Below are 21,250 nucleotides of genomic sequence, written 5' to 3'. Positions count from 1 at the left end.
ACTCAAAATAGATTTGCTGCGTATTTTGCTCTTTTAAGGAATATTTTCTTTTACTATGGAATAGTCCCTGATGCACACTAATATGTTTTTTTTGTAAAAGAAAATTACCACAAGAAGTAAGCTCTGAAATAGTAGGCTCCTTGTGTTGTATTTTTTTTCCCCTGTCATCCTGAATAGTCCTAGGATCACATTGAATGATACGTTGTAAGTATCTGCTAGCTATTTCACAGTGTAGAAAGAAACTGGGGCTGTAAGTTTTCCTGCTGCAATAGTGTGGCACAGTATCTCACAGATTTACATCTTTGAGTGTTTAGAGACCTTCCTAAATCTGCGCAGGTCTGCTGGCTCCAGTGGCTTCCACTACACTGCTTGCACTGGTTGATACAGCCGGGGTCCTGCTTCTATTTAAGATACGGGGAGTCAAAGTCTGGCCCTGCCTGTAGTCTAACTCTACTGCTTCAGTAGGATAGGAGGATAGGATTCAGGAAATTTTGGCCGTATCTTTCCATCATGTGTATTTCATAGCCCTGATAGACCACATAACATGAACCTCCCAGACGGACTAAGTAGAGTTGGGCTCTGTCCCTGTCCCTTCTGCCTAGTGTCCAGGAGTAGAAGGTTGCTACCTGCAAGTTAAGTTACTTCACCTGATACTTCACCTTAGCACTTCAACCTTTTCATATCATCTGTTGCATGCAGTGTGTATTTGTAGCAATTCCTAGCATGTGTATGTAAATATATGTTTGTGTGTTTTGGCTCTTTAGGGGTATATTTACTTAATGGAGCACATATTCAAATAATGAAAATAGCTGTCTGTCTCTCTGAGTGCCCAGAACAGACTGCAGCTCTCTTCCCTTGCAGTATCATCAACATTAGAGGAGTAAGTCCAGTTTGCACAGAGCCATACCTATGACTTTTGATTGCTTCAATTTACCAACATAACAACATTTTAGCATAACTTTTCTATGCTGATTTCCTAATTAACACAAACCAAAACAACAACAACAACAAAAAAGCAAAACAAAACACAAAAACCAAACCCAAAAGCTAAGGGAAGGAAACCTCCTAGAACAGCAAGTTTATATGGAAATTATTGCTCCCACTAGTTTTCAGCTGGGAGGAACTCAGGATATTTAGATTCACAGCATAGATTTCTGCAGTTTTAGCTAAAATCTCACCTTGCAGAAGTGTGATTCTTTATATGGACCAGCAATTTCCGAGTGCTGGGTTTGTCACACAAGGACTACAGCGGAGATATTTTACTAGAAGAAAAAAAAGGTAGAAAATTAGGAATTGTTGCATCTATTCTTGGTTTTGAAAGGGAATATAGTCCTTAAACTGCAGACTGTCACTAAGGTCATAGATTTGGCTGACTTATTCTGAAAGCTGATGTGACTAAGTGAAGGAAACTCTTATTTACAACCCGGCCAAGTTTAATATCAACCAATATTGTATTAAGTAGAAATGATGCATGACAGGCTAGTGCATGCTTATGAGGAGACTGAGTGAAATGAGAGAATGCTCACTGTAAATGCTCTGCAGGTAGCAATACAGGGCTAGCATTTTATGTGTTGCCATTAAAGGAATGAAATTCTGTAAGGCTGTGAGACATTCTAGATGATGCTCAGAGGTTTTCACAGCAAGCCTCCAAAAAGCATTTGTGAAAGGCAGCTTTTCCTGAGTTTATATTTGGCCAAATATACATATATTTCTCAGATGATAGCAAGACAGCACTCTGTCTTAATTATTTTATTCCAAATGGTAAGGTCTCCCCCCAAAACTAGCAGCATCAGACCTCTTAACAAGAACCATTAGTCATAATTAAGTGTTGGCAGCTACCAATTTTATTTCACTTTCATTCTCAGGAAAAAATGTACCTTTTCAGCTCAAGGTCCCTAAAACAATTTCTCACAAGGCCAAGAATTAACCTGGAAAATTTTAATTATCAATTTTAAATTAGAACTATTTAGGTATAAATAACTAAAAATGTAAGCTTATAAAGAAAAGCAACAGGAGTTACTGTGACTAGCTGTGTCAATAATACATATAATTGAGAAATATAAAACAAACGTGATATTAACAGTACTTGGCAACATCTCTTTATTGTTACATGCAGTATATATGGACATTGTATTAACTTAAGATGAGCATGCTTGTACCTCAAGTCGTTACTAAGATCCTGTATGATTTTTCTGTTGTTATATGGCTCCATTCTGGGAGATGTCATACGCGATGATTGCTTTTTCTGTTATAGGGCTTTAGATCAAGTCCTCGTCATGCTAGAAGACGTGTAGCACCTCGCCTTGAGGAAACACAACCTATAGTGGAAGCTCACCACCTAAGTGAGCAGGAAACTTCTGTAAGAAAAAGAAAAATCAAGAAAAGCAGCCGAGTTCAACCAGAATTCTATCATTCTGTTCAAGTTACTCCAACTCGAAAACCTGTAAGTATTCTACCTTTAGGGATAAATAGCACTCAAAGTATATTATAGAGGCATGTAATGTAATTCTACTTTTTGGGCCATCCATATTCTGTTCCTCAGTTTAAAAACCCTTGAAGTTCTCATGTTCAGTGAATCTAGATACAAGTCGGTTAGACTGTATTTAATGTTGATGCAGAACTAAAAAAAATCCAGTTCTGAGGAGGGGTTTTTGAATTTTGATTTAATATTCAGTCTATAGTTAGTATTCAAATAAGATATTTCATTTGATAGCTTTATAGTGGTATTACTTAACAGGTTTTTATAGCACATGTGTATATTATTGAAATTTCTCACTTAGATTTATCAGAGATTCTATGTACTGAACCAAATTTTTATTAAATCTCATTACTAGATATGATTTTGAGGTCTCTTCCGCTTTACACAGTATTTACAATCTTTGTGCTCAGCAAAACTTATATCAAGTTTTATCATTCTTTGCTCCTCAGCTTGATCTACACATAGTTCTTTTAATATTGATAGCCTACTTTTAGTGAGGAAATATGACAATTCCTTGAAACACTTACACAGTTCGTAATGTAAATGCACATGAAGATTCTTCCTGCAGACATGATGCATTTCTCTTTTTAATGAGAGCTCATTGCTTTGATGCATTTGCTGACTAACCTATCTGTGCCAGTGTTAAGGGGCTTGAACTACTTCTATTAAGCCAATATTATTAAAAAGGTAACTATTGAGCATACCTTAAAAAAGATTATCTTGAGGTTGCTCCAACCAAACTGAACCTTCCTAGATCTGTGTTAATTGAGCACCAAGAATTATCAGTGAGACCTGAAGCTGGTTTGAGAAAGAGCATTCCCTAGTGGAAGTACATTGCCTGAGAGAGCAAGAAACTTGCGCAAAGAAAGCTAGAGCTGCCAAAAACTGCCAGAATTTTTACCTTTTAGCAGATATATGTCGTTTCTCTGCTTCCACTTCACTACTCCCCAATTTCCTCTATTCTCTCATGCTTCTACTTACTATTTTACTCTGCTACTGTTTCTGTGGTTTAGTTTGATCTGATGGATTCATCTTCTGCTCTTCTTAAAGGATCTGCTCTTCCTTTCTTCTCAACCGTCTCCCTTTTACTCCCATCCTATCTTGCTCTCTAGACTACTTTGTCTAACTCTGTTATTCTTACTAGGTCTTCAGCCTCTCACCAGGCTCTCCTCCCTTCATTGCTTGCTTCTGGTCCTTTCCCTGCTTTGTTGTCCTTCCTTCATCTCTTCCGTAATTTCCTTTGTATTTTCTATTCCACTTGTGTTTTTTCGATTCTCTTTTTTGTTTGATTGTTCTTAATTTTTTCCATGGCACGTCTATGCCAAGGGTAAGCCTGCCTGTAATAGCTCAGGCTATTACCAATATGGGAAAAAGAGCATCAGTGGTGCTGAATTAAAGAGATAAAACTATGGAAATGGTGTAAGCAGCAAAACAGGCTTTGAAGAATGGATTGGTGAAGCAAAGAAAGCCCTTCTTTTTCCCAGTCAGTAACATGTCAGGGATTTCAGGACCAGCAAAGAAAAAGAAGTATAAGAATAGAAAATGCGCATTATTACTATATAACTTCACTTTCCTGTCATTTCATGGGTCTGTGCTGTGTCTGACAAGACCTACAACTGAAACAATAATAAATCCCAGATTTAGAGAAAACTTCTCTCAGTGCTGTCACCATTATGTCACTATCTTGAAATTGCTTTTGCAGTATATCTTTTATGCAACATTATATAGTTCTTTTGATAGCCTTTCATTCTACAGCCTTGATGAACTCACATTTCTACAAAAAAGAATAAATCATTATCTTTATTAGACTAGGATCCAGAAAACATAAGTCACCAATTTCATTTCTCATGGACGTTGTAAGTTATTCTGAATGTATTATTAACACTATGGTGACAGAGTGAATAAGGGTCATGCCGTGACAAATCACTGCAGCGTTTTGAAGTTCCACACACTCACAATGTCGTCCATCCCACAGGTTGTTGCAGCTTTATTCCACTTAGTCTCAACATCTTGAAGATGAGAGACTTTTGGCCTTTACCTTTGTACAGTTTTACATGATTCAGTGCCAGAAATGCTCTTGTTAGTCTGCATAATTTATTTCCATTATTTTTTTCCTGTTATTCCTAGCTCTGCCCACTTGAGCCACTTTAAATAAATCATCCGTTGTCTTGATGTTTATACTGTGGAAATAGTTGTAGACAGCTACGGCCATATCCTGCTTAGTCATTTCTTGAAAAAAATTATGTATGATGTCTGCTAACAAGAAGACATAATTTCTCCTCATAAAACAGTTCTCCTTCTGATCATTTTTGTTGCTTTTTTCCTACTCATGCTTTTTTGTCCCTATTTTCTGACAAGGGAGAATGGTATTTCCAAAGTAACTATAAAACAGCCTTATGGAAAGATTTTTCTTTGCTCCAGGAAATTTTTGACTAGTCAGTCCAAAAATATGTTAGCCTGTTTTGTTGCCATATTAAGATATATGCTTAAAGACCTTTCAAATATTTCATTAAAAGTTTTGTTGGACATTTAGATGCTAGGCTTCCTTATTCCTGTGAATTTAGACTATTTTATATTTGGATGGCTTTGTTGTGTCTAGATCTTGTTTCGCAGTTTCCTAGCCACAGCTATAATTATCTGAATTTGCTTGGATTATTTCTCACTTCCTGTGTAGTAATCTGAGGTCTTTCAAGTATTGTCCCTGATCTTGTCAGAAGTAAATTAGGTGTAATTGTGTGTATGGGAGTAATCCCACTGAAGACAATAATTGCTCGCCTTGAAAATCTACATGAGGAGATGTTTACCGAAGTAGGACATCAGTTTTCTCCGAAAATTTCATTTTTTTTTACACCTTCCAGGCCATTAATGAAGATATTAAATACATTCTGTCCTAATACTGATCCTTACCAGACAGAATTCATAGCCATTTTCACTTTATTTTATTCCTCTTACTGCAGTGCAATGTCAACATAATGGTGTGCAGCTCACCCCTTTTAAGGCACATTGTTATATTTTGTGCCCTGTAGGTCATCCTCTCATTGGTGGCTGTATTATTTGTGCTGACATTCACTATAGGTAACAGTTTTACATTAACTTCACACCGAGGAGAGTACAGATACCTATTACTGAAGCGTGTTTTGAATTTTTGAACACAATGGAGAACTCTTGAGAAGAAACAGAACCGTGTTCTTTAAATTAGCATGACTTCACGCAAGTCAAAGGAGTGGTACATATCACTCCTTTGAGGAATCGGGTAGCTGATTCTGTATGGGTAGTTAAATTTTCTGAAGGTGTGGAACAGTGCGCAAAAGTCTCCTGTTGTGAGCTTGCTGCTGTCTCGCAATACTTCTCCAGGGCAAATTTTAAACTGGGGGTTTTATTACAAGAATTTTGAAATATTTTTAATATTTCTATATTTTAAATAGCGGTCTGCTGTGAAGCAAAAGTATAAAAGTCTGCAAGTTATTGATAGTTTTTTTCCTGTGCTGGCCTGGAACCAAAAGATGGCTTTGAGTTTGTGTAAATATATCTGGCTCCTGAGCTATGGGGTCAGTTAGACATACAGTTCTGCCAAATTCTAATTTCACCTGTATGTCTAAATACATATTTGAAAAGAGATGCTGTCAAAGCAGCATCTTTTGACATCTCCATTGTTAACCAGTTTGAAGGGCTCCTAAATTGCCTTACTCATGCAGCCACCAAGGATTGCGTTTGTCATAACAGGATCACTGTAAGACATGTGGCAGATGAGACTACAGAGACTGGAGCATAAATAAACCCAGTTCCTTCACTTTCAGATGTGAAAGCCCTGTTTCTACTCAAAAGTCTTGTACTTCACACATACAAACTTACTGGTCTATTTTGACCCGGCACTGTAGCAACAGCATATATTGAGGTGATTATCTACTGAATAGTGTTAAAAAAAAAAAAAAAGTATTTCTGAAGTCACCTACAAAGAATAAACTGATGACAAATAATCATCTCAGAAGCACTGCTGCTCATAGGTATCCCTCAATGCCTCCTAATGAACCTGTTTCTAATTATTTAAAGACTGTCCATTGCTGAAGCAATTCAGTTCCTTAGGGGTGGGTGCAGCGTTGCTGCAAGTCACTACAACGTAACAGAGAGGGAGGTCAGATGTCTGGGGGGTCACATATAAAAAATCTACTGATGTAAAAAATCTACTGATGTGTGCAGCTTCATTTGGCTCCACTGAGACTACTCTCATGACTGAAGTGAAGCTTGCACTGTACAGACTCGGATGACGCAAGCTTGAAAGCGAAGTTAATCAGTTTCTAATGCATGTAAAAGCATAAGTTGTCCCATCCATGGTCTTATTCAGCTATTCTGGTTTTTGCTTTTATGTGTTTAAGCCTTAAAACTTATGAGAAAACCAGTATTACAATTCTGTAAGAAACACATTTGGGAGGTTTTTTAAACATCTGATACTAAACCATTTATAGAAGAAGTCTGAGTATTAGTTGAGACTTAGCTTACTTGAGATTAAATTTTTCATATGGATGAAGTTGTTCTACAGGGCTTTTTACGAGTTTTTAATATGTCTCATTAAGTAATTGCCATTTCATTTTATTAATTTCCACTTCTTACTTTGGTGTTATTTACTCGTTTTCCAATACCATGATGTACTTTATGTGATATTTGAATCACCTAATACAGATGACATACAAAAATTACTCATTACCCTGCACAAGACTTGGTTAATTCCAAGTATTAGCTATTTAATCTATAGATTGCATTCGTAGGTTCTTTTGAAGACATCTGCTTGTGTTGGATTGTGTCTCCGGTGAATCACATTTAGAAGCAAATATGGCAAAACATTATCATATCATCTTTCACCTTCAGCATTTTTATTAACATCATATTAATGTTCTCAAAATGTATGACAAAGCTGTGAGCTACCAGACTCTGCATGCACGTGTATGTACACAGGCACACGCGTGCACGCGTCCTCTCTCAGGATAATTTGAGCACAGCCACAATGAAGAAATGCAGGGAACATGTGAATGAAAAAGGGAAACAAGGACTGGATTTTTTTCTCAAAGACCTAAAGGATATTGATGGGGATTTTGAGAAGCACCTGAGAGTTTATTAGGTTTTTAACAAGATTTAAGCATCTAGCCATATTAAACATTTTTAAAAATACCTCAAGGAATATGTTTTATGTGTGTAGGATCTTTGCAAATATGACTATAAATGCTAAATCCAGTCATCTTTGAAATAAAGAGAAAGCCTTCAGTGGCCATTAGGTTGGCTTCAAAGGTACCTCTTCTCTTTCCAAACATACACACGCCTACCAAGAGACTGTTTACTTCTCTTTCTTGGACTGTTGTACTTTATTGCTTTTCTTTTAGCAAATAATTCCTCACTGATAAATTCTTCATAAACGGTTTTGCACTAAGACTTCATTTTCCCACTGTTCTGCTATATTCTGTGGCCTCCTCCCTTGCTGCCTGCTCCCAGCTTCCTCTTGGCTGCTTTTCCTTCTCCACCCTGCAGCCCATCTATTGCATTGCAGCAATTGCCCATTTCTTCCACTCCTTTTGCCCAGCTCCTAGGCAGTTTAGATTTTTGAAGGGATTTCTTAAAGGTGTAGTGCTATGATTTTCCCTAGACCAGGGAGGCGATGTCTTTAAAACTACTTTTTGTTAAAACACAATGGTAACATGTTAAGAATTAGATCTGAAATTTAAAATTATTGTTGTCTTTCTAGTGATTTTTTTTTCTATGGATGAGTTATTACAGCTATTAAGCGTAGTGCAAAAGAAACAGTTAGTTCCAATAGTGCTAATAATTATTCATAGAATCATAGAATCATTTAGGTTGGAAAAGACCTTCAAGATCATCCAGTCCAACCGTCATCCATGCCCACGAAACCATGTTCTGGAGTACCTTGTCTACGTGCTTTATGTATACCTCCAGGGATGGTGACTCGACCACTTCCCTGGGCAGCCTCTTCCAATGTCTGACAACCCTCTCAGTAAAGAAATTTTTCCTAATATCCAACCTAAATCTCTGTTGCTGCAACTTGAGGCCATTTCCTCTCATCCTATCACCAGCCACCTGACAGAAGAGACCAGCGCCCACCTCACTACAACCCCCCTTCAGGTAGTTGTAGAGAGTGATAAGGTCTCCCCTCAGCCTCCTTTTCTCCAGAGAACTGATGACACGTGTATGTAAAAGTACATAGAAATAAGCATAGCATTAACAGTACAAATCCACATTTAGGGCAGCACCTTAACTGACTTTACTGCTAGCTCTTATTTGGAGAGTTAAGGTCATTTGAATTAATTGTCCCCTGTAGTGGTACATCATGCTTGTTTTGAGTGTATTTACTCAGATTTACACTTGTGTGGTTGAAAATAGCATCAACTGTATGTTATTTTTCTATACACAGTTTCAAATCATCCTACACCTGAGGGCAAAGCCCTCTACTGCAACAGGTTTTGTCTTGATAGGTAAGCCGATTCCATACAATTTTTGTCTGTATCAGTTTTCATTCCCAGGGCAAATGGTTATTTACTGAAAATGGGATAAGAGTTTAAAACAGTCTGGCTTTGTTTGATCTAAAGTTTGAAAGAGAGTCAAAGCGCACCCTTGGTCCTTGGAGCTGGAGCTAACTTACTGCTAAATTAGAAGTGAATGAGATAAAATATTCTTCAACTGTTGTATGAAAGAAGTAGAGCTGTAAAACTCTGGCTTGAAAAAATGTCTAATAGTTTTTTTTCCACTGTTATTTTGCCATGACTTGTATTAACTGGGATTTTGTTGTTCATTGATAAAATTATACTACATGTATACAGTGTAGCCTCACTCAGAAATTAAATTTTTAACTGTTAAGATTATTTTTTTAAATCCCAGTGTCCTTCCTTGAGAGGTAGTAATATAAACCTAAGCTGATAAAACGTGCTAGCAGTCTTAACTGTATGAAAAAACTTTTTATGCAAGTGAACATAAATAGTAAATTCTGTTCAGTAGCTGAAGGCAGGTTAAAAAAAAATATTAATTGGCTCTGATTTTGTTATGATGGTGTTGTGTGCACAACTTAAAATGACCAGTAATTGTCTCACAGATGCACAGTAATTATAGTCTAAATGCAGATGCTTCCTTTTCCTTCACTGCCACAGGAGTCACTCTTCAGAGCTGTATTATGTAACATCCTACTTTGGTGCACAAACAGCACATCTTTATATAGCAAGGGACTCCCTTATCCATTTGTGTTTATATATAACACTACGCATGGGTATTGTGTTAAAAGAATAGTTTGGCAAAGGCAAGTCTTCAAATGTTAGGAAGCACCGGAATTAAGGTTACACATGCAGCTTTAATTCAGTCAATTATGCATCTGCGTTGTCATATAGACTTTAACTATATGATGGCATACTGTTTTTTCACAGGATGTACTCTGTATTCATTGTAGGATGGAAGTGCTCTTAGGATGACTCTTATGTGTAGGAGTTCTGCTGCAGAAGTTGTAAAGTGTGTAAATGAATAAAACAGGAGATTGCAGGAAGAGAGAGGATCTCCTCTTTAAAAAGCAGCGAGTGCTGCTTTGGAGATTGAAGGGTGGGCACAAGGTACTGTGAACGTGCTGAACAAGTGGCTTTTAAAACATTTTTTATCTTCCATTTTCTAAGTGCCTGACTCAAAGCGTGTAGTCGGGTTTATAAAAGTACTCAAGCTGTCATTCACCACTGAACTCTGTGTGTGCTGTGGTCTGAGTATACTGATACGTAATTCTAATAACTCTTAAAAATCAGAGATCCCGGGCATCTCAATTTCACCTAGGTATCAAAATTGACCTTCTGGTTTCAGTTTTGCATCCTGTGTAATGGCAAAGATCATTAGTATTTGTGAAGCAGTCAGACACTACTGTAATGATGAGGACCACAAAACAGTCTATGAAATAATAATTTCTTCTTCACACCAGCTTTTGAATAGCATGAAGTAAGTTAAGTTCTGGGGCTGCCTATTGAACAGAGGATGACAAAACAAAATACTGAACAACTGTTTATGGAGTGAATATCACCCATCATTTGCACTAAATAAGAGCAAGACACTGGGGATGTAATAGTATACAATCACATCATTATGACTTCATCACGATGTACAAATAAACCGGCTGAACTAAGGTTGCATGGTGAACCTTGCATCTGGGATTTCATAACATTTTAGTGCTTGACTTTGCAACCTTAAGAAAAATATTTTAACAAGAACTTTGTGTTTAATTTCCTACTGTTGTTAAAAAAGTAAACTTAAAGCTCCATTGTGCGGCTCATCAGCAGGCTTTGACACTTGAACTACAACACAGAAAATTCTGCTATTGGATTTCAGGGAGAGACTGACAATATTTGTATTCCTCCATATGGATCAGTAACACAGGGGAAGATGTATTTTCTTCTAGAGGAACTCTCAGATATTTGCTAATGGCCAGAGTTGGGGCGAAATTTCCTTTTCCTGCCAGGCTCCTTAGGGGGACATGCTTTCTTGTGGTCACTCTTCCCAAGCGTGGCTCTTTCTGCCCTGTCTCCTCCAGCCTGCTCCTGACCAATGCTGGCTCCTTCCTCACCGCCCAGTCCTCACCCCTCTGTTGACCTCAGTCCTCCTCCTCTCGGTTTGTTGGTCCTTGTGTTCCTCCTTCACGTCACGGCCCTTCCCAGGCTCACCCGGTCAGTCATCTCATTGCTCCGAGACACTTGTTCAACCAGTCTCTTTGATTTCTGTGTCTCCCTATGGCCTCTGGTTGCATGCTCCATGGCTCTTGTCTCTCTTCTCGGAGACCTTCTCCTCACACAGTTCGTACCCTCCTTGTTCATCAGAGTACCTTCTCCAGAGCCTTTTAGTGAGGCAATACGAGTTTCATGCTAGCGCATCGGGTCCTTAGCTCTCCCCTGATCCGCTCTCTCAGCATTGAAGGTTCCTAGTCCCACTTGTTACCTTGCAGGTCCATATCTCCTCTAGCCTTTATCCACAGAGCCTGCTGCTCCCTCGAACGCTTCACAGCAGCAGCTCCCAGACTCTGCCAGTCTCTGTGTTTGTCCCTCAGGCTGTCAGTCCCAGAGTTATTTCTCCAGCCCTTTCCTCCAGCGCGCCAGTTCCGGTGTTTGTCCTTTCTACATTCAGATCATATGGCTTCTTCCTCCTCTTCCTCTAAGCACGGCTGAGTGAGTCACAGAGAGCGTAAAAGAAACGGTCTCCTGCCTGTCAGGTCTGCCGCATGCCCTCCCCTGCTCTCCCTGCCTCTTGCCCACGCTGCCATCAGCCTGCAACCACAGCAGGTAACTATTAGATTGGAAAGACTAGTTTTGCCTCCACATCTCCAAGCTGGAAGGATCCTGCTCAGCTCCTCAGCGGGGATGGTGGGTGTCCTGAGAGGGGAGGTAAGAGCTGCGAGGGTGGAATTTGCTTGGTCGGTCTGTGATGATGGGGTATCGCTCCCTCAGCTGTAAGAGTCTTGAGAGGCTTTGTTTAGTGGGTGCCAATCTGAAGAGATTTTCATTGATATATACAAAACACAGCCATGTTAAAAAAAAAAAATATAAAAAAATCACATTGGTAGTCACCTGGGCCCTAGGAATAGTTAAATCAAACTATTTAACTTTGCAAAGAAGGACTACCAGCAGATGAGGAGAGATTAAAAGAAATTGACTTGCTCAGCAAAACCAAAAAAGGCTGAGAGGTGCAATGCAGGCTATGAACACATCAGGGAAGCAAAACCGGTATTTAAGGAAATGAACGCTGTTGTTGCAAAAAACCTAAAAGACCAGGAATAAGTTTCAGGCGGCAGCTAGAGGAAGATTACTTGTAATGAAGAGAGCAGTAAGTTCTGGAGCAGCTTCCTCATCAGAGCAGGGAGATCAAACCCAAACTTTATAAACTTTACTTTATACTCCCTGACACCAGGGATAGCAGATGATATTTGTAGCTCGAAGACTTATCACTCTGACAAATGTAGGCAGATTTTTAACAAAGATGGCAAAAGGCCTATGTCTATGTATCTTAAAGAATACTTGTAGTTGAAGTAATCCATCCCAAAGCCTAGAGTCTTCTCAAAAAAGATCACTGGGATGTTTTTTTAGTGTTGACAAATAACTGCTGGGTATTTTCATCATCTTGCTCTCAGGCTTCTCAGTCAGCCTTTGACTAAAAATTTTCAAGAAAATTAAACTTTGGGCTGGGAATATTTTCAACCAAACATAAGATAAGGCAACTTAAAGTGGATTTTGTAAGAGAAAACAATCTGATAACTTAATTACTAATAGTATTACTAGTGTTGTGTAATTATAAGAACTTGTATTTTCAAATAGTTAAATGTTGATTGATTGCTGGATCAAGTCTTGAAACTTTGTTTTAAAACATGGGATTGAAACATTTTGAAAAGAACAAATGAATAATTAATTCTATAAGGAGGGAAACTTATCAGTCAGGAATGTTAACAGTTGTTACTAAAAGCAGAATATCAATACCACTTTTTTAGATTTTCATTATGCCATTTTAAAAAATTCTTCCAAGTCCTCCTTTTATTTTTTCCTTGAAAACAATCTGTGCCCATGAGAGATTCAAAAGCTACTTAGAACTTGAATTTGTTGTTTGCTGGCCAGAGTGTTTTCATACTGTGATAAACAAAATTACTCCTGCCATAAAAGGTATGCTATCAAAACATACATATAATATAATACAATCTACAATGAGAAGTTTAGAAGGCTGAGGAAGGTATTTGAAGATAGACGATTTCTTATTCCAGACTCTTCCTTTGTTATATGGTTGGCCTTGTAGGTGTAGTAAGCAAATAAAACTGTGTGCCTTCATCAAACCTTAGTTTTTCTGTTAAGTTATTCTCTTTTGTGTCTGGCAGACTGGGGGGATCTGAATAGATGCGAGATAGCTGCAATTAAAAATTAATACAAAATTTATTTTTAGATAATGGGAAGACTTTTTGCAACAGTGATATACAGCAGACATCATGCAGAATATGCATTTATTTTACAGAAATAAGTCATAATTTTGAGACCATGAAATCCTGATATTTTAGGTATTAATATCTACGAAGGATTAATTTTGAAACATGATAATTATAATGGAAGTAGCACTTATATCTTGCTGATAGTTTTAGCATAAAACTCAACTAAAATGTCTATTCCCCATGCTGTAGCTTCCCAGATACTCAGAGCTCAAAATATTATCTTCCATCTGCAAAATCTCCAGTACCTTTCTGTTGGCTTCTATAATGTAGGTAAACTATTTCAAGATTAAATCCTGCAATTCATGTTGAAAAATGTAGAGGAAATAGGTGAGGAATAAAGGAATGGATTAAATATGTAACATATCAGGACTGTCACGTTGATGATATTATTAATTTTCCAGTGATATTCAAAAAGAATCCACATTTTTGTTAGCATAGTTTTACTAAGCAGCTTTTCAAGAGAACTGCTGGCTTTGGCCCAACATGGCTAGTTTAATCTGAATGTTATTTGGCCCCCTGTACATACAGGTCTAGGTTACACTGAATGAAGTATGCCTTGCTTTTCAATTTATTAATTTGAAAAAGAAAAAAAACAATAATCAGGATTTCCTTGCACAGCAACATACCTTTAAATGCCTTATTTTTCTCTTATGATAGCTATCTTCCTTGGTGGAAGTTGCTGAGATCTGTGGAGATTATCTTGACAGTATCTGATTCCCCAGCTCCTTCCACAGTTAACAGGGAGTTACACATGTGGAGCATCTCTCAACTTTCTGCTCTTGAAAAAGATCACCAATAAACGAAGTAAATGAAACAGAAACTCTACTTGTAGCATAGTACTCGCTATTTTCTTTTTTTTTAAGCTACTAGAAGATGGTATCACTTCAGACCAATAAATACTTGAAATTTGGTGTATCTCTGCAGAATTGGTACACGAGGTGCATTGTGGTTTCTGTTGCCTCCATTGCACACGTCTCATCCAGGGACTATTTCAACATTTTACCCAATTACTACCTAAAGCAGAATGTATTAGCAATCATCAGAGCAGGGATCAGAACCCAGCACTTCCTTCTCCCCAGAGAGAGCCTTGCACGCTCTAATGCAGAACGCTACGCTCCCTCTTTCTCATTCCACACCAAGAAATCTTGAGGGGTTGTTTTGTTTTTTTTTTTTTTTTTTTTTTTTCCCCCACCTGTACCACTTCCAGGAGGTTGTTGCAGAATAGTCTTTAGGCTGGCTGCTGGGAGATGAGGGTTTCAGCCTAGGTTTCAAGCTTCTTAAAACAATAAGGAAAAGGCAAACAGCTGATTCACTTCTTTTATGGTTCAAAAGAAACTAGTGCTCTCTGCTGTTAGGAAGGGATGACTGAATACCACTTTCAGGAGGAGGTTTGGGGGTGTCTTACATCCCTGAAGAATGAGATGCTGCATCATCCTGGGTGACCAGGTTTTTCTTACTACTTAGTTCCTACCAAAAACTCAGTTTTGCATCATGTCAGTTTTAGATGTGGAAGTAGATGGTTATCCAATAAACATAGTTTGATGTTACAAAACTGTATTGCAATGTCCGAGTACATACGTGGATCTAGCCCTTTATCCATTTTGAATTTCATGTCCTCAAGTAACCTATTTCTTTCATGAAAGTTGCCTCCATAATGTTATTTTCAAAGTGGGGGAATGGTAGGGATTGACCTACTAGCATCCAGAAAAGATTCCATCTCCTTTTGAAAACCTATGAAAGAATCAGAATTTCCTTATATAAGTACAGTCACAGGCTCAAAATGCATATGATGAATAAACACTGAATGCTTATTTCCACCTTCTCCTACCTTTAGAAAGAAAGAATGTAAATTCTCTCCACAAATCAGTAATTTCTCTTGATGTTTGAAAAGCCAACCTGTTCACAGAGGTAGTTTAACATAGAGTCAGACCCATGATACTCAGGAGTTTCACATTTAGTGTATTTGCCTTCCAGCTTTCTGCTTATTGCTTTATAAAATTAAATACAAACACAGAAACTCCATAGTTATGTTTGTATATCCTGGTAATGTAGGCACTTTCAAGCATGGACGTTCTCTTAAATGACTGGCCCAGAACCAGAGAAAAATATTCATTTAATATGGCTGCATCTTCACTGGTGGATTTTTTTTTTTTTTTTTTTTTTTTTAAGCTTAGCATAGTTGGTTTTACATTGCCCTTGCTTGTACTTTCATTTGTGTGTCTGCTTTGAATTTTGATAATTTCTGACAACATGCAGTCCGAAGGGACTCACATAGCCTGATTACATACATTGGCTATTTTGTTTTCTGCATTGCATTATCATCTAATCAGGTTAAAGTGGTAAAGATTTACTAATGGGAACATTCAGTTGCCCTAGATTTTGTCTTAAATTTATTAAGTTATTTTACTTTAAAAGTTGATCCACTTTCATATCATACAATCTGGGATGTTAAAGGACAAAAATAGCCTGTTACATTCAGCTGACATTCTGAATTATTCTAAACTAGGAGGGATTTTGTTGAAACACACTCAGTAAATCCATGATTCAAACACTCCATTTCTGTTCATATTTATCCATTGCCCATAATGAAAGAAAGGAAAATGTATTCCAGGAATTCTGGGATAGTTTAGTGTAAGTGAAATATAAATAACTCATAACTAAACTGAAAATTAAATTTCAGTGAATGTTGACCTGTACTTCCCAACAGCTTCCAAAAACCAGCATGAAAGGACTCACTGCAGTGGAAAGTCTTCTCAAAGATAAGATGTTAAAGTACAAGATATTTGATTAGAACTCAGTTGGCCAGCACAATCTCCGCTGTGTCATAAAGTCAGGGAATTTTTGCAATACAATAGTAATTCAGTATCAGCGTCTCGGCAGCTTTTGCCAGCTGGATTGCTTGATGGGAGTTTAAAACCTGACCTCTCCTAATGCTTCCGCCTTGAGAAATGACAGTGCAAAACCCACTGGTGTTCTTGAGGGTATCAGATCCTATGTAGGGGTGGCTTATCTGATATATGGTACTGTGCGTTACCTTACACTATTTTTCAGCTACACCGTCTTCCACTTAGTTTCCACCTGATCTCCTGCAGTGCCTCACCTATGACGAACAGTCCTTCTTTCCCTCCTCAAAGGAAATCATGCCTTGGTACACAGCCAAATCCCTCTTACAAGGAGTATACTAAATACTTCTTTGAAATCATCCCCATTACTGGAAACCAGCTCTCTTTTATAGCACAGTAGCAAGCCTGACTCTCAGGCGGCTGCTGCAAATCACCTGATTACAGAGAAAACCATAGACACTGGCAGAAATGACGTTTGTGATCCTAAAAGCTTGTCCTGAGCACTTTGCCTCCCGAGGCACAGTGGTGAGGACTCCCTGTGCAGTTTGCACCCTCCTGTGGTACTGACGGTGAAATGATGCGTTAAGTTTAATCCTGTACTTTGAATACAGACAAAACTCTGCTTGGATTTGCTTATGTATGACCAACAGGCTTCAATGCACAAGCTGTTATATGCATAACTGCTATGCAAATGCAACATTTCCCGCTGATCAACAACAGAGGCTACAGATAGGTCTTTAGGCTAATGAGCAGAAGGATGCATAATCGGAGGCATAGAATAAGGAGCTATAGCATCTGGGCTGTGACCTTATGGGCCTTCAAGCTAAGAAGGGTCAAGACCTGACCCTCGCTAAGTCCCAGAGTAGGCTAAGTAAGGATGTGCCTGATCAATATTTTAGTGGCTATAAAAGACACTTCACTCTTGTAACTCAAAAAAGTGTTGTGTATTATTAACAGTTATGTTTTTCACTTGCATACAGCAATATGCTTTATAGAAAAATAACAGAAGTGCCTTACATATTTTGATTTTAACAGAATATAACCGATGTTTTTTCACATGCTGTCCTAATTGGCCAGGAACCCTTTTCAGGATAGTACAGATGTTCTGCATTATTTTGTATTTTTTAAACTGGTTAATATGGTTGCTGTAATCACAGAATGCTTATTTGGGGCTTACAGCCATGGCATGGAAAACGTGTTTGCTAGAAACAAACAATCCAGTAGGATGAGTGGTAAGCATGTTGTGAACAGTGGCTGCACAAAAGGAGAACAATTACAGACTTCTTATCAAAGCTATTAATTTACTCAAGCAAAGCAGTTGTTCAGTACATTATAAACGTCTTTGGAATTGCAAAGTCATGATTCTTAAAAATACTTACGTGCTTAATAGCTCTGTGTACGCATTACTCAGATGTATCTCCATGCTGAATAAAAAGAGAGGACTGCAATTAAGTTAGAAGTTGGCATTTCTTAGGTGTCAGTTTGCTAGATTTTGCTATTATGAAAAAATCGTTTCCGAGCTTCCTACCTTGTTCTGAAAATAAGATAACATGATTCCTGAAGAGTTAGTGAACTAACGTGGGTTATGTTCATTCATTTTGATATGCATGCATTAAGTAAGGTAGAACGACTACTTAAAAGAGGATAGCTAGTTGTAATATACATAGATGGCAAAGATTGGTCTACCTTTGCCTGCTCAGTTTGATTTCTCAAAAATACAGGAGTGGGGTCTTCTCACATAGCTTATCTTCCAGTATTGTAGCATAGCTGACCAGAAGGACAGTCTCCTTATCCCTAAAACTGACATCTCAATAGAGTATGGAGAATATGTTCAGTTGTGTATATGAAACAATCACTCAACAGTGTTTTTGGTTTCTAAGGGTAGGAGAAACTAGAGGAGTTGTTATTATAAAAAATAAGAATGGGCTATTAAGGCCTCTTCTGAGAAAAGGAAATCCTACTGGATAAAAATTACAGCATACTTTCAAAGATAAATCCGAGACTCGAGCGATCTTTCTTCAAAGCTTCAATAACAACTGCTATTGTACTTTGTCCTTGCATATTCCCAGCTGCTACATAAATAGTAACAAACTGTCACTATAGCACCCTCACAACACCATGTCTGGGCTCTTTCCATTTTTGTATTATAAACTAGAAACGAAGAAGGTGAAGAAATTGAAAGGCAAAATTGGTCTCCATAGGTCTGTGTGATCCAAAGGTACTAAGGGTTGCTGAGCAGCCAACAGAAGATACAGGCCCGAAGCAGGATGTTCAGAGCTGGGATTAAAGGGAACACTTTCTCTTTGACGGCAAAAGCTGGAGCTAAGGACAGACCACAAGAAACCTAATCCCTGACTAAGCACATCAGGGGCCTGTTAGCCCCAGCTGGTACAGCAAAGTGCCCTCCATGCCCTGCAGCAGGCTGTGCGCTTCCAGCTCCCATCAGGAAGACACCTGTATGTGACCATCCTGCTTTATGAGATCCTACAGAGTTTTAGCTTATTATATAAACTGGCAGCAAAATATTCCCAGCACTAGAACTAATTGCGAAGGCAATAAGAGACATCTCATGTTTCTGTTTTTCCACACTTATCTTGCTCTCTCCATATCACAATACAGTGAACAAGAATTCAGTTAATTGGGTTTTTTGTATTCATCCCCTCCCTCTCTCCCCTTTCAAACTTCACCATGAAGTACTGTAGAAGGAGAAAAGAGGATTGGGATAGACACGAAGAAGGTCTGGAGGAGCAACTACTAAGAGATCCCCTCTTATTTACCGGATTATTTAACTGTATGTTATTGGCAGGTTTATGCATCGTGAAGAGTGCATCACATTGTTACTCTGGATTATGCAGGTTTTGAGTTTTGAAATGGGTAAAATACCCCTCAATGTAATAATGATTCACTTGTCCACCCCGTGAGAACTGACAGTAAAAAGGTTCACACAGCAACAATAAATTTTATCAGATCTCAGTAACAGTACAAATTTCCCCTGCAAGTAAAGGTGCATTTTAAGCCTCCTGGGGGGGGGGGGGGGGAGAGGGGAAGGCTACAAGCCAAGCCTAAAATAATAGCTCTTTTACTATCAAAAAATTTGGAATCTAGGTGGGCTGAATAAGGGCTACCTGCATAACAAAGTACATTACACCTCTCCAAGTTGAGAATAGCATACGCCTAAAAATTAACATCACACCTGGACCAGCATCAGGTTACACTTTTGCAAGGCTGTCACAGTAGCTCCCACATGAAATCACAAATCAAATCCCTCCTTTTCTAGTCAGGTGCCTGGGAGAAACCACCAGTCTTTCCAATCAGAAAACGCAAAGGAAGAGAAATAGCGCTTTGCCCCCACTGTGTCCTGATAACTCGTGTATAACGTTGTACCCTAAATTCTCAAGGTGGTGTTGCAGGTGGTTACCGTTCACACATCTCCGTTTCCCACTTTGGCCTAAACAGGGAAGCTAGAAACGGCAGCATCCCTATCCCTGCAACTGCATCAGTGCTTATTTCTGCTTCTGGTAGCACGGGTTGTTTTTTTTTGGGTAGCTTGGGAAATCTGAACGCGGACACAGTCCATAAGCCGAGATCAGCCGTTTGTTTGCCGAAACAGTCTTGGCAAAGCGTGACCGAAAAGCCGGCTGTCGTGCCCCGCTACCCAAAGGGGCTGCTCTGAGGAACAGTATTCCCTCCTTCCTTCTTTCCCTTCCCTCTAACCAAGCCGTGCCGGCCTGTTCTGGGGACAGCGGGACAGGAGGAGGGGCCGCGGGGCTGGGGGTCCCCAGGAGCCCGGCGGGGGGGGGCTGCTTTCGGGCGTGGGTCCTTCCCAGAGACGGATTTACTGACCCACCTCAGCGGCAGATCTTTCTCTTGGCCTGGCGGGGGAGCCAAATGCTATCGATTTGTAGCTCGCAAGGGTTGTTTTTTTTTTTTTCCTGTTTTTTTTTTTTTTTTTTTTTTCGGTTGTTGTCGCTGCCGGGTTTATTGTTGGAGAAGCGGGAGGCTCATTTGCGAGCTGGTTGCCCAGCCGCAGGCCTCAGCTCTCCCCCTACCTCCCTCCAAAATGCATTCCCGCTAAAGACCGCCTTGTTTTCTGGACGATCACCCCCCTCACCCCCCCAAAATTCACGGCAATGGTGAGCGGCGACCCTCTCCCCTCCTTTATCCCGTGAGATGCTTTCCCACGCCACGCGGGGCGGGTACTCGCCGGTGCTGCCCGGAGGCCTCGCGTCCCGAAGCCGCTCCCCACGCACCCACCCCCCTGTCTGTCTGTCTGTCTGTCCCCCGTTGCAGAGCTCTGGCAACGCGTCCTACCGATGCTCCATGTCGTCTTCCGCCGATTTCTCCGACGAGGAAGATTTCAGCCAGAGGTCGGGGACGGTGTCGCCGGCGCCGGGGGACACGCTGCCGTGGAACCTGCCCAAACACGAACGGTCTAAGCGGAAAATCCAGGGCGGCTCCGTGCTGGACCCCGCCGAAAGGGCCGTGCTGCGCATCGCCGGTAAGGCGCGGCCGGGGGGGGGGGGCTGGCGGGGAGATGATGGGTGGGTGGGGGGCAGAAGGACCCCCGTCCTGACCGCCGCCCCTCCGAGTGGTGACTAAGCTCTTTAGCCGTGTTTTCCAGCTGGGTGGATTGATGCGTGGGGAGGGCAAGGGGGGGGGAGTGAGCCGAAATACGCGCAGGTGCGCCCATTCAACTTTGATGGCAAAACGCATATTAGCGGCGCGGGGGGTCCCGCAGCCGCGGATATCGGCCCTTTACAGCCGGTGCCGGTGTTTCGGCCGAGGGAAGCATCCCGCCTTCCCCGGGTGGAAGCGGCGTCGGGGTCGGCCGCCGCGCAGGGAGAGGCCGCGGTCGATGGCCGCTCCGCGGGGGGAGGCGCCGGTCTTTGTCCGTGGGGGGCGGCGGGGGTCGGGGCTGCGCTCGGGAGGGGACGAGGACCCGGTGTG

At 40.1% G+C, this 21,250-nt stretch overlaps 1 protein-coding gene across 9 annotated transcripts in view; it reads left to right on the top strand.

Annotated features, from left to right (window-relative positions):
* The window catches only part of DST (dystonin), a 307,609-nt gene that overhangs the window by 13,642 nt on the left and 272,717 nt on the right, over positions 1 to 21,250 (top strand). For all 9 annotated transcript variants that reach the window (XM_075049328.1, XM_075049347.1, XM_075049329.1 and 6 more), the window contains exons 3-4: positions 2,255 to 2,443; positions 20,594 to 20,801. In XM_075049328.1, coding sequence (XP_074905429.1) covers positions 2,255 to 2,443; positions 20,594 to 20,801 — 397 coding nt within the window. The remainder of the gene's footprint in view (positions 1 to 2,254; positions 2,444 to 20,593; positions 20,802 to 21,250) is intronic.

The sequence above is a fragment of the Buteo buteo genome, chromosome 17 (assembly GCF_964188355.1).
Source record: "Buteo buteo chromosome 17, bButBut1.hap1.1, whole genome shotgun sequence".
In the NCBI taxonomy this organism is placed as follows: Eukaryota; Metazoa; Chordata; class Aves; order Accipitriformes; family Accipitridae; genus Buteo; species Buteo buteo.
Note: the sequence above shows the minus strand (reverse complement) of the source record. Positions and strands in the feature narration are given on the sequence as shown.